Source organism: Zalophus californianus, chromosome 7 (genome assembly GCF_009762305.2).
Source record: "Zalophus californianus isolate mZalCal1 chromosome 7, mZalCal1.pri.v2, whole genome shotgun sequence".
NCBI lineage: Eukaryota > Metazoa > Chordata > Mammalia > Carnivora > Otariidae > Zalophus > Zalophus californianus.
In genome coordinates, this window is record NC_045601.1 from 111,431,897 (window position 1) to 111,444,183 (window position 12,287).

General features: G+C 56.1%; 1 protein-coding gene across 1 annotated transcript in view; it reads left to right on the forward strand.

Moving 5' to 3' along the window:
• The window catches only part of KCNK5 (potassium two pore domain channel subfamily K member 5), a 39,459-nt gene that overhangs the window by 24,261 nt on the left and 2,911 nt on the right, over positions 1 to 12,287 (forward strand). Inside the window, 4 exon segments of the mRNA XM_027603933.2 lie at positions 7,748 to 7,859; positions 9,024 to 9,190; positions 9,498 to 9,666; positions 11,812 to 12,287. Coding sequence (XP_027459734.1) covers positions 7,748 to 7,859; positions 9,024 to 9,190; positions 9,498 to 9,666; positions 11,812 to 12,287 — 924 coding nt within the window.

Sequence of the window (12,287 nt, forward strand, 5' to 3'; positions counted from 1 at the left end):
GGCCCTTGCCAGTCCCCTGCTCCTAAGGCACGCCTGCCCTCCCAGCCACACCCTGGTCACCTGGGCTGAGGTGAGAGGTCGGCGAGAATGCTCAGGACAGGGAGGTGGCAGCTTGGAGCCCCGTGGACACACCCGTCACCCTGCATGAGGCAGTGAGGGGCCACCCATCAGAACCCCCGGTGGAGCTTGTTCTCTGCCCAGGGCAGCTGCCGAGGACATCTGCCGGGGCGGCCCAGGCACCATAGACATGTAAACTCCCCGGTGGTTCTGTTGGGCAGCCTGGACTGAGAGCCACTGCCTCGAGACCTGTGTGGTATCTCAGTCCCTGAGCCTCAGTTTCCTCATCTGATAACAAGCCCAGGAGCCCCCTCCCCCACCCCATCCCCAGTGAGGGAAACCTAGAGAAAGCTGAGCAGTGCAGAGAGAGAGAGGGTGGAGTTCAGGGAGGGTTTCACTAACAGTCTTCAAGTCTCATTAGTCTTAGGAATAAGATCATTAACGAGTGCTCACCTTTGGGCCAAGATACTTGTGATCTGCCAGTAGTCCGAGAAAGGACTAGCCCGGCAGCTGGACAGACTCGCCCCCAACACGTCCACTCCCGCTTCTCAAACTGCTCTAGGGGGTCCCCACACAGGCTCTGGGGCCCTCCTCCCCTCCTCCTTTATCTGTTCATTAGTTCAGGTGTTAAAGGATTTGAAAAACATTGTTCTAAACAAGCCCAAACTGCAAATACTTGCTTGGAAAGCACCCGAGATAGGTTTACTAACCTCTACTTCCGTCTGTCCTGTTCAGAACACCCCACCCATGGCCCCCTGTTCTGAGGGGTTCTTTGTTAGACTAGGTGGATATAGGGACAACACGGACATGCAGGGAGAACCCAGCAGGGGCCGGGTGGTAGGTGGACATCGTGAAGCTGGGGGCAGTGGGGCGGCGAGCTGGGACTGGGGCTCAGACAGGCTCATCCCCTCCTGGCAGGCACAGTGTCGGGGGTCATAGCGTGTGGCATTGTTTCCTTCCCAGCCTGCCTGCCTTGCTTGGCTGTTCGGGAAACCGGCCAGGGTGCCTGGGAGCCTCTGGGTGGCAGAGACCAGGAGAGATGGGCCTCCGGAGGGAGGAAACAGGACATCTTGGGTGGCGCTTCTGCTTCCTCCAGGGAGAGCTTTAACACACACCTGCGCCCCCAGCCCCTCTGACTCCAACTGATCCCCTGTCCCCCTCTTGAGTTGTTTTGGTCCCCATCGATGTCGGAGAAGTCACCCTGTGCCCCAAGGGAGCAGACTGATCAGACTGAGGAAGGGCAGCTTTCACTCTTAGAACAGAAAGGTGGGAAAAGGTGGCAGCTGTGAGGAAGCTTGGGGACAGTGTCCTGTTCTCATCCAGGCCTGCCCTCCAGGTGCAGGGGAGTTGACTCCTCACCTTTTGATGTAACCTTGGGGACGTGTGGTCTTTCCCGCCGGGTCTCAGGTCCTCACAGGGTCTGGTCTCCTGATGGACACACGTACCAAGTCATAGCACTGACTGCAGATCCATTCATTCAGTGCTGACGATGATGTCCTGCCTACTTTCCGTATGCTCAGGGTGGGTGTTATTCTTGGCAGATGGAGAAACTGAGGCTGATAGGCTACGTTATTTACCCAGAGACTTGCTGTTAGCAATTGGGAGCTCCCCTAGATTCACTGCCAGGTCAGTGCCACAGAGCGGGCATGAGAGCCGTCTGCCTTCTTAGATGCAAGGCTCATGCTGAGCTGCAGAGGGGCTTTGTAAGCATTCCCTGAGAAAGGTATGGGCTTCTTACTAAAGTATTGCTACCAGGGATGACTTAGATTCCTTTTTCTCCTCCCTGCTCACCTGCTGCCCACAGGACAGTTTGCCCAGGGGACCACCTCCCCTTCCTGCAGAAAAGACAGTCCTTCAAGTCTCCCCAAGGACTCTCCCAGCCCCACTGCCACTCGGTCTGTCATCTTGGCCTTGGCCGAGGGGGCTTTCACCTGCCTCCCTCACCCCACCCCTTCCCCAGCCCTTTGCCCCTCTCAAAGTCTAGCAACTGCTCCCTCCCACCCCGCCCTCAGTTCCACTTTGTGGCGGGTGGTTTCTGTGGCCCCTGTAGCCAGCCCTCAACCCCACCAGCCCCTACTCTTGCTGGGGTCTGCTTCTGCTTCCCGCTCTCCTGCTGGATAAAGACCTCCACCTTGTCGCTAATGAATTTAGTTAAACCCAGCTGCAGAATGATGCTGGGAAAGTGTTGAAGGAAGGACACCGGAGATAAGTTAGTCTAGGCCAGAGAACATGCACCCATTTCAGTTAATTTCCTCACCCACGCTCAAGTATTTGTTGAGCATCTACTATGTGCCAGGCAGTGTTCTAGGCACTGGGAATACAGCAGCAGAAAACAGATCAAAAAGCCCTGCCCTCGTGACGCTTACATTCTAGGGGAGTCTGCATTCCTGCAGACATTTCTCTCGCAGTTGCTTGGGAAATTGTGTTCTCGAGACCCGGCTCCACTCCTTGGAGCTAAGAAGCACCCCCCCCTGCATCCCCTGCACCCCCTCTCCCCATCCGTAGGTGGCACGGGGGGCTGAGAGCCAGACCACCCCAGTTCACTCCCCAGTTCCACCGCTGACGAGCTGTGTGACCTTGGGCACACTACTTCATTAGCCTGTGTGCCTCATTGTCCTCATTTGTAATTGAGGGTAATGGCCCCCACGTTTTAGGGTTGTAAAGATTCAGTGAGCTAAGTGATTTTAGATGCTTGGGTGGTATCTGTCACTTCAGTGCTCAAAATCAGCTGCTATTCAAATATCAACTATTCTATCTATGAAATAAAGATTAATAAGCGTTTGCCCTGCCCACCTCAAGGCGGTGCCAGGAGGGCCAGGGGGGAGGAATGATAAAAGTCCTTTCTGGCTTGCCGAGCACCTTGCCGGTGCGTGGACCTCAGGGTGAAATGCAGCCAGGGACGGGTAAAGGTTGGTCGGCTTGCACCCCCTCCACAGCCTGTGGGTCCAGGGGAGGTTGGCATCGAGGAGGCTCCTTACGGCTGCATCCCGCATAGCAGGAAAGAGCTCTGTGGCCCATACCGGATGTCTGCCTGGAAGCTGGAGGCAAGGTGGGGAGTAGCTCCCTGGGTGCCAGTTAGCTGCCATCGCCAGCCCGGCTGCCACCCCAACTCCGGTGCCCCGTCCCCGCGCGCCCCGGGTGGATGAGGGGAGAGGCCTGACCTCAGCCCCACCTGCCCGGGTCTGAAGGTGGGCTTCAGCCCTGGGACTGCGCACTCGTCAGGCTGAGTCTCTCCAGGAAGGGGAGGCCTGGCAGCTGCCTCTGCCTGAGAAACTCCGGATCCCCAGGGGGTGCAGAGCTGTCCGGGAACCCGTATTTCGCAGACAGTGAGAGCCCAGGAGGGTGGGGTCAGGGCAGCTGGTTGCCTGAAGCCAAGGCAAGGGCATGTCGCCTCCCTGGAGGCCTGGCCAGAAATGCTGAGCTTGGGTCAGAGTGCATGGACTGGTTTTAGGGCACTGTTTTCTCAGCTGGTGCAGAGGGATGGAAGTGTGCACTGGCCTCCTTCCTGTGGCCTTTGTGGGAAGGGGCGGCAGGGGAGTGGAGGCAGGATAACCGCATCTAGTCAGGGCTTTGAGCATTCTGACGTTAGGCTACTTACTTAACCTAAGGCTTAAATTTTCATTTGCAAAATGGAAAAAATTATGGTTTCTTCCCAGCAAGATTCTGTCCTCATTGAACACGCTGAAGGCAGTAAAAGGTGTTAGCACCCAACACTTGGTGCATAGAAAGCCCTCAATAAATCACAGCTACTTGATGATGAGGGCGACCCAGGAGGGCACTCTGTTCCACCCCCGAACAAGAGCTGGGCCCGGGCTGTGTGCAGTACCCTCTTCTCCCAACACTCTCCTGGGTTCTGTGGCAAAGGAAAATATTGTCTCGTGTGAATTTGGGAGCCAAGTTAAAGAATCCTGTGAGCGAACAGGGGCCACCGCCTCCTGTGAGAGCTATTTCCCTAACCCTGGGGACAGGGTTGGCCTGGCTCCCCCGTGCCACTCTCCATCACCCAGGGATGACCTCAGTCCTGGGCCACTTTCCTCACCTGCCGAGTGACACCTGGCAGGATCACAGGAAGAGCCAGTTAGGTGACGTGTGTATATACACCCCAGCAAGGGGTGTCCACCATCCAGGAGCACAAAAATCCTACTTCACGCCCCAGCATTGGGATGGAGCCAGGCTGATTCCCAGGCCAGCTGCTGGGTGCCCATGGGCAGAGAGGAGGCAACAGCAGGGGGTGTTGGGCGTGTCCAGGGGACAGCTGGAGCCGTGAAGGGAGGCGGGGGGAGCCCCACTGACTTACAACCAGACAGTCCAGAAGCTAGCCCAGTTCTGCCATGTAACCTCTCTGAGCCTGCTTTGTGACCTGACCAGTGGGCAGAACTGCCACAGGATCGTTGTAAGGGCTGGTGGTGCATCTAACCCTGGGGACACTGGGACCCTTCTGAGTGCCCTTCTCTGGATGACCGTGGAGAGATAACAGAGGTCCTGGGGAAAGCACGTGGGACTGTGGCCCCCTGATAACCCAGGCCAGAGGCTGAGGCTGCAGGCTGTGCCCCAAAGGGCATAGCATTGGCGGGGGGGAAGGCAAGAGACCCAGCTTGTCTGCCGCAGGGCCCCCAACCGTAATGCCCTCTTTGGTTACCCTGTTTTGCCCCTCTTCCGTTTGTGGTGTCTCCTCAGCACTTACTAACTGATCCCCAAGTCACAGATTGCCTTTGGGCAGGCTGGGTTTCTCAGCGGGGGCAGTGTCAGCACCGCGGGTTGGGCTGTCTTGTGCGTCCGGGGGCATCCGGCGCCATCACCTGGCATAGATGGGTGGGAGGACAGGGATCTCATCTCCTCGCAGCGCCTCCAAGGTGCCTGTGGCAGCGTCTCACACAGACACCCCTCCCCACTCAGCATTTCCAGACACTCCCAGAGGGGGCTGCCACCCCACTGAGCACCCCTGGGTCCACTCACACCTTCAGCATCCCTGTTGTGCTGTGCTCTAAACACTTTCTATTACCGGAAGTGGAGCACTGCCCAGAGCCGTGCATTCTCAGGTAGCTTGTTATCCAAAAACGCCACCCCGGCTCCCTCTCGGTTAGCAGATCATGTGAGGTCCGACACCCAGAGTGGAGCAGAGGTCCCCGTGTGCGGCCCAGCCCTCAAGGGAGAAGGTGCTGACACTGCCTGAGATTTTATTTACTTTTCTAGTGTTTGCTAGTTTGTGGTCAGCTGAAACCCAAGGACTTCTCCTGTGGATCCTGGACTGACCTTTTCTAACCCAAAGTGTATGACATGAAAATAGTAAAAGAGAATCCTGTCTTGTTAGTTTGGGCCCATCTTCCCCAGGCGAGGTGATTTTGAGTTCAAACTGCTGTTGCCGTGTGTTCGCTCTCTCCCCGATCCGGGCCTTGTCCCCAGCTTTGCATCCCTTGCTGATTAGACTGGTCAGCCCTCTACGTATGTCTTTTCTGTGTTGTTGATTAAAATATGGAAGAGGCCAGGCCTTTAGCCTGATCATGGAGGCCTCAGGCCAGGTTGATAAAGATCAGTACCTCTTGGTTGTTTATTTGCCTTTGAAGGGGCCCAAATTAATCCCAGCTCCACCCTGCATCTCTCTGTCTTGTCCACATGAAATATCTGCAAGCCCATCTGTTCAGCTGCCTTGCTGAAATCTAGATTTACTGCATTCCACCCAATTTCAAGGGTTTGCAACCCCTTTGGAGCGGGAGATGCACTTAGCTGAGCATGACGGGTTCTTGACGAACCTGTGCTCGCTTCTAGTGCCCACCAGTTCCTCTTTTGAATGTGCCAAACATTCTGCTGTCCCCATTTAGACATCTGTGAGGACTCTGGTTCGAGTTTCTAGAATACATCCCTTTCGTCTGTGTGAGAAGAGGGACAGCGCTCATGCCGCCGAGACTCCATGAGGAGGACCAGACTCAGTGCCCCATATGCATCGTCCTCTGCTCCGTGGTGCAGCTTCCCTTTAAATGTTACTTTCGTCTGTCAGGCTGAGCTCCCCTTCATCTGTCATTTTGCGCTCTACCCTCTCCACCCTACAACGGGCAGCTGAGATGACAAAGGGCCAAAGGGAGCCACCATCTGTTTAACATTAAGACACGGGACCCTGCTCCTGCTCATTTTCCTGCCTCGGACATAGGTTTAATTTTTTTAGAAAACCTTTCAGATGGACCCAGAGGCCCCTTGGCATCTAGATGTGCTGGCGCTCGCCCCTGGAAGTGGCCCGGCTGGCTAGACAGCCAGCTCTCTGAGGGGAGGGCTGCAGGGAGACCGCTCCCTGGCCTGCAGGGAGATATTCTGGAAACGCCGCAAGGAGGCCGGGCAGCGGGTGGTGTGATTTGATGGCCTGTCAGATGAGCATGTCATCATGGAAAATTCTTTATGGAATCTGCAGATCCGTTTACACGGGTCTGCTGCTGCTGGGGCAAACTGCTCGTGCCTTCAGAACAGCGCCAGCCCCTCCCTTGTTTCCCACTGGACTTCAGTCGCACCGCGGAGGGTTAGAATTGCGGGCTTTCTGTCTCCCTCTTCCATCCCTCGCCCTTCTGTCTTCCCTCAGTCCCAGGCTTCAGTTTTGTAGAGAATTGGGCTGAGTCTCCTGGTGTCTGGATTGGGTGGCCCACCCTAGGGTCCCCCTCAGGGGCAGAACTGGAACTCCTGGCTTAAATCCCGGGCCCTGCTGGGGTCCATGCCCTGCTATCTGCAGGTTGCAGTGAACGGTGGCAGGACTGAAGGTTGGGGAGGGTAGAGGCTGTTCTCAGCAGGTTGAAGCAGGTTTGGCAGCTATTAAAGTTCCTGGAATAGATAAGGTTTCTTCTGGGGCCACCAGTGGACTTCCCCAGGTGGCCTCTCACCTGCTGCCCACAGTTGCTGGGAGCCCTGTGGGGACTGAACTGATCGCATGATTTTGAGTCACCCTGAAATGTACACACCACTTCTGGTGATCTGTCCTGGCCTACACCTTGAAATTGCTTGGCCCAGGGCAGAGAGGGGGATCCAGACAAGAGAGGGAAGGGGGAGCTTGTAGGGAAAGAGGGTAGAGTCCCAAGCACGGGGAAAAGGAAGCCAGCGGATGCAGTGCGTACTCCCTCAGAAGACAGATCCAGGAGGGCACTGAGCTGGGGCGAGGGGTGATAGGGGTCCCTCCCAGGTCTGTCCCGCGGTAGAAGACTTCTCTGTGGAGGACTGGATAGGGCATAGGCATCCCGTGTTTCTGAATCACATGTGCCTTCTTTGAGGCAGAACCGTCTAGAACAGTGGTTCTCAAAGTGTGGTCACTGGCCCAGTAGCAGCAGCAGCATCACCTGGAAACTCATTAGAAATGCAAATTCTCTGACCCCTTCCCAGACCTGCTGAATCAGACTCTGGAGGTGGGGCCCAGCAGTCTGTATTTAACAAGCTCTCTGGGTGACGCTGGTACATGCTAGTAAGTTTGAGAAGCACTGACTCCGTGAGAGAACGGACTTTAGGGACAGAGTGCCTGAGTTCACATTCTTACCAGCTGTGTGACCCTGGGCAAATCACTTAACCTCTCTGATCCTCTATAAAATGTTTCATCATCTATAAACTGGAGACAGTAATTGCCACCTTGTTATTGTGATAATTCAATAAGAATGCTCATATGGAGTTGCATCCACTGCTGGCACTTTGAAATCACTTCGCCACTTTGTGTCTCTTGTTCTAGGTAGTATCTGATGCTGCAGGACAGGGCGTGGCCATTACGGGGAATCAGACGTTCAACAACTGGAATTGGCCTAATGCAATGATTTTTGCCGCCACAGTCATCACTACCATTGGTAAGTCTTCAGGGACCTCAGGACACCCATGTCCATGCCCTCGCTCCACAGAACCTTGTAAGAGTCCAGCTCTGGTCCCATGGCCTTCAGTTGCATTGTGTTCTTTGAACATTTTGCTGGGGATTTAGTAAGTTCTTGGCGACTGGCCACGCTTGGGAGGCTTCTCCAGGAGTGCTCACCTGGGCTGTTGGAGCAGAAATGACACAGCCTGATAGCCCGAGCCATGCAGGGGGTTGAGCAGGTTGCGCACTGCACCACCCCAGCCCATGCTTGCTCACTGGGCTGGGTGTCTCTTTTGGTTATCTATGGCTGCATGACCAACCACCCCAGACTTAGTGGCTTTTAAAACACAACTTATTATCTTCCGCCGCTCTGTGGGTTGGCTGGGTTCAGCCGGTTGGTTCTTCCTGGAGGTCATTAATGGCAGTGGCTGTCCTGTGTCTGAGGCTGGAGTCAGCCAAAAGCACTACTGGCTAGACATCTAGGACTGCTTCTTCCATCACACGTTTGACAGCGGACCGTGGCTGTTGGCTGAGAGCACGGCTGGGGGTGAAAACACAGTGACTCGGGCAGCTTGCAGTATGGCAGCTGGGTCCAAGTGGGGAATTCCCAGAGAGAGCCTTCCGGGCCATCCCGGAGAGAAGCAACAGGGCTTGTTAGACCCAGCCTATCCAGCACCATTGCGCCACGTCTGCTGGCCAGGCCGGCCACTGCAGCCCAGCTTCTGACGCCGGCCTGGCCTGAGCAGCAACATGCTCTCACAGGAAGGGATGGGATTAAGAATGGCCATCTTTAGAGACCACCTCCCGTGGTGCCTCTGGGGTGTCTCCCCAGAGAGGGCTCTTGGTAATTTGCACAGTGGTGCCGTATAGACTAGTGGAAGGCTTGCTAATGATGAAAGCTTTGTCCAGCAGGAAGCTCCCAGTCTGATGGAGGAGACATAGCCCATGCCATCCTACTTGCTTTATAAATGATCACAACCAAAGTGTAATGAAGTGAAATTTCATTTCTTAAGGAGTGATACTAGATCAATAGCCAGTAATCGTCAAGAACGTGGCTGTGTGGATGTGGGTGTAGGTATGGGTGCATAGTGGAGGCAGGGTGAATCTGGGTGCATCACCCCCGCTGTGACTTTCTGTGCCTCACTCTCTTCTTCTTCCTCAGGCTATGGCAATGTGGCCCCCAAGACCCCTGCTGGGCGCCTCTTCTGTGTCTTCTATGGTCTCTTTGGGGTGCCGCTCTGCCTGACGTGGATCAGTGCCCTGGGCAAGTTCTTCGGGGGACGTGCCAAGAGGCTGGGCCAGTTCCTCACCAAGAGAGGCGTGAGCCTGGTATGTCCCCAAACCCTGGGGGCTGGGCAGTGCTGGGGGGACCCTGGCAGGTGATGGGAGGATGGGAAAGATTCGAGAATGGACAGAGGTGCTAGAGTGGGGATGGGAGGGCAGTTTCGGGGCCCCCGGCCCCTGGGTGAGGCTGGGAATGGTGCTCCTCGCCCTTTGCTAGGCGGGTGAGCCTCCTCCCGGGCCTGGTGCCAGCTGGCCTCCTGCCTGGCTGCCTCCCCGGCCTTCCGGGCGCCCCTGCCATGCCCCCGGTCCCTGCCGTGGCTCTGACTTGGTCTCCCCACCCCCACCCCATCAGCGGCAGGCGCAGATCACATGCACAGCCATCTTCATTGTATGGGGCGTCCTGGTCCACCTTGTGATCCCACCCTTCGTGTTCATGGTGACCGAGGAGTGGGACTACATCGAGGGCCTCTACTACTCCTTCATCACCATCTCCACCATCGGCTTCGGGGACTTCGTGGCTGGTGAGTCCTGCCCTCCTCCCCGTGCCTCTGCCTCTCCGCCTTCTCTTTCTCTGCTTCTCCACGTGCAGTTCAGCTGACCTTAATGAGACCCCAGCAGGTGCTCAGTGTCCTGGGCAGCAACCCTCCCCCCGCCCCCGAGGGGTCTTCTGTTTCCCTTTCTTTCTTGGGTCATAGCTTTTCCTGCTTCTTCTCCCTCTGTTCTCCCCTGTCTCCTAGGCCTAGGTTCACTAGGGGATGGGGATAGGTCCTTCCCCACCCCCTGAAAGGTTTGAGCCTGTTACCCAGAAAGCCCCGGAGCCAAGCCAGGGGCCCCCTTCCTGTCCCAGAGCTGCGGGCCTTACCTCCCGTCACAGGAGTCACAGGAGCGGAGGGAGCTGGTCTAGAGGTTTGGCTCACAGGCCTGAAACTTTACTCTTGCCACAGGCAGTTTAGAGACAAGAGATGCCTTCTCCTAAGCTGCCCCACCCTCTGGGGGCTGGGACAGTCCCTCCCACTCCTCCCCTACTTAATCCAGGCAGGTGATAAAATTCTTTGGCCCCAGCCTCTCTGAGACTTGTGCCTGTGGCCTGCCCTGCATCTTGGCCCTTCATCGTTTTGACCCCTGTTTGGCTGCATTGACCCAGTGTTCTCTCAGTGCCTCCTGCCCAGCCGATCCCAACCTTTGCTCCAGGGGCCTCCGGTCCCCCCACCCACCTACCCCCACCCCCCCACCCCCCCACCCCCCCGGCCAGGGGCAGGCGCAGGTCACTATCCTTCTCATTGTAAGGGGAGACTCCAAATGTGAGGAGGGGCGGCTGAGTGGTGCGGGGAACAGGAAAGAGGCCCGAACACTCTCCTGACCTTGGCAGATCAAGGCCTGCTGTCTTGGGAGATAAAGTTAGACAGAGGCACAGCCCTGCCATTGTCTGAGGGACCCTGCACGAACAAGGAGAAGCCTTTGCACTGGAGAAGTGGGGTGTATTTTAGCCATACTTTCTCAGCTCCAGCAAGACCTCAGACCTCTCCCTGTTTCCTCATCTCTAAGCTTGGTTTAAAAAGAACAGCTCCTACCTAACAGGGTGGTAGAAGATCAAATGAGTGCTAAGGATAGGGCCCAGCTATGCTAGCATGCGCCCTGCTTGTCATCACACCCTGCCTGTGACCAAGAGCCCCGAGCATTCCTCAGAGACACCTCTTGTCTCCAGGGGCAAACACAGCACCTGTCTTTAAGGGACCTCTCATTTTATGAGGGTGGTATAGTCCCTGCCCTGCGGGAGCCCCATTCTGGAGGAAGCCCCTTTCCCCTAGTCCCTTTTCCAGACTGCCCCCAGTTGAAAGGTGGGGTGGGGGCAGGATATATAATAACGCAGATTAGTGTGCCTAGAAATGTAAAGTTAAGCTAGAAATCTCATAATGCTGGAGTGTAGGAGGTCAGTCAGAGCTGTGCAGGGTGACCCGGGAGGACTCCCTGGAGCAGGTGTTGGGAGCCTGGCCCCAGAGGAGGAGGAGGTGAAGTGGCAGAGCCCTCTAGACCACGGGAAGGGCCAGCCTGAAGAGGACAGAAACAGGAAGTCAGGGGGCAGCCAGACCCCACCGAAGGAGAATCAAGGCTTTCCAGAATAGTTTATGCTGGGACCGGTGCACACAGACCTCTTGGCCCAACCACCAGCCCAATTCATATTAAAGCAGTGAGTCCATCCCCAGCAGTGAAGATGCCAGCCACTCGCTCACTTAATTTCCATCCTGGTTTTAACTGAACTATAACATATATGCCCCCGAAAGTGCACAAAACAGCTAGATGTGGTACAGTGAATAATCGAAAGGCAAACATGCATGAACTATTGTCTGACCTGTGTGTTGGCTGCATTAACAACCTCCCCATCGCCTTGGACCTGGAACCTACCTTACCCTAGGGAACCACTCTCCTGACTTCTGACAGTTGAGGACACTGAGGCTCAGGCAGGTTGGGGACTAAGATAGGGACATGAATGACTGGACCGTCAGGATGATAGAACAGTCTGGTTTCTAGTCCTTTCTTTCACCGTGCATCCCATTCTGTGTTCTGACGCTGTGCCTGCTCTCAGAGAACCTGGCTTTGGCCTTGACATGCATCCAGGTCCCTGCTGAACTTCTTCTGACCCTCGGGGCTTCCTGTCCCATCTGCAGGTGTGAACCCCAGCGCCAACTACCACGCCCTGTACCGCTACTTTGTGGAGCTCTGGATCTACCTGGGGCTGGCCTGGCTTTCCCTCTTCGTCAACTGGAAGGTGAGCATGTTCGTGGAGGTCCACAAGGCCATCAAAAAGCGGCGGCGGCGGCGGAAGGAGTCCTTTGAGAGCTCCCCACACCCCAAAAAGGCTCTGCAGATGACTGGGAGTACGGCGTCCAAGGACGTCAACATCTTCAGCTTTCTGTCCAAGAAGGAGGAGACCTACAATGACCTCATCAAGCAGATCGGGAAGAAGGCAATGAAGACGAGCGGGGCTGGGGAGAGGGTCCCAGCACCGGGGCTGGGGCCTCAGGGGGCTGGACTGCCAGCCCTCCCCACTTCCCTGTCCCCTCTGGTGGTTTACTCCAAGAACCGGGTGCCCAGCTTGGAAGAGGTGTCTCAGACGCTGAAGAGCAAAGGCCATGTGTCGCGG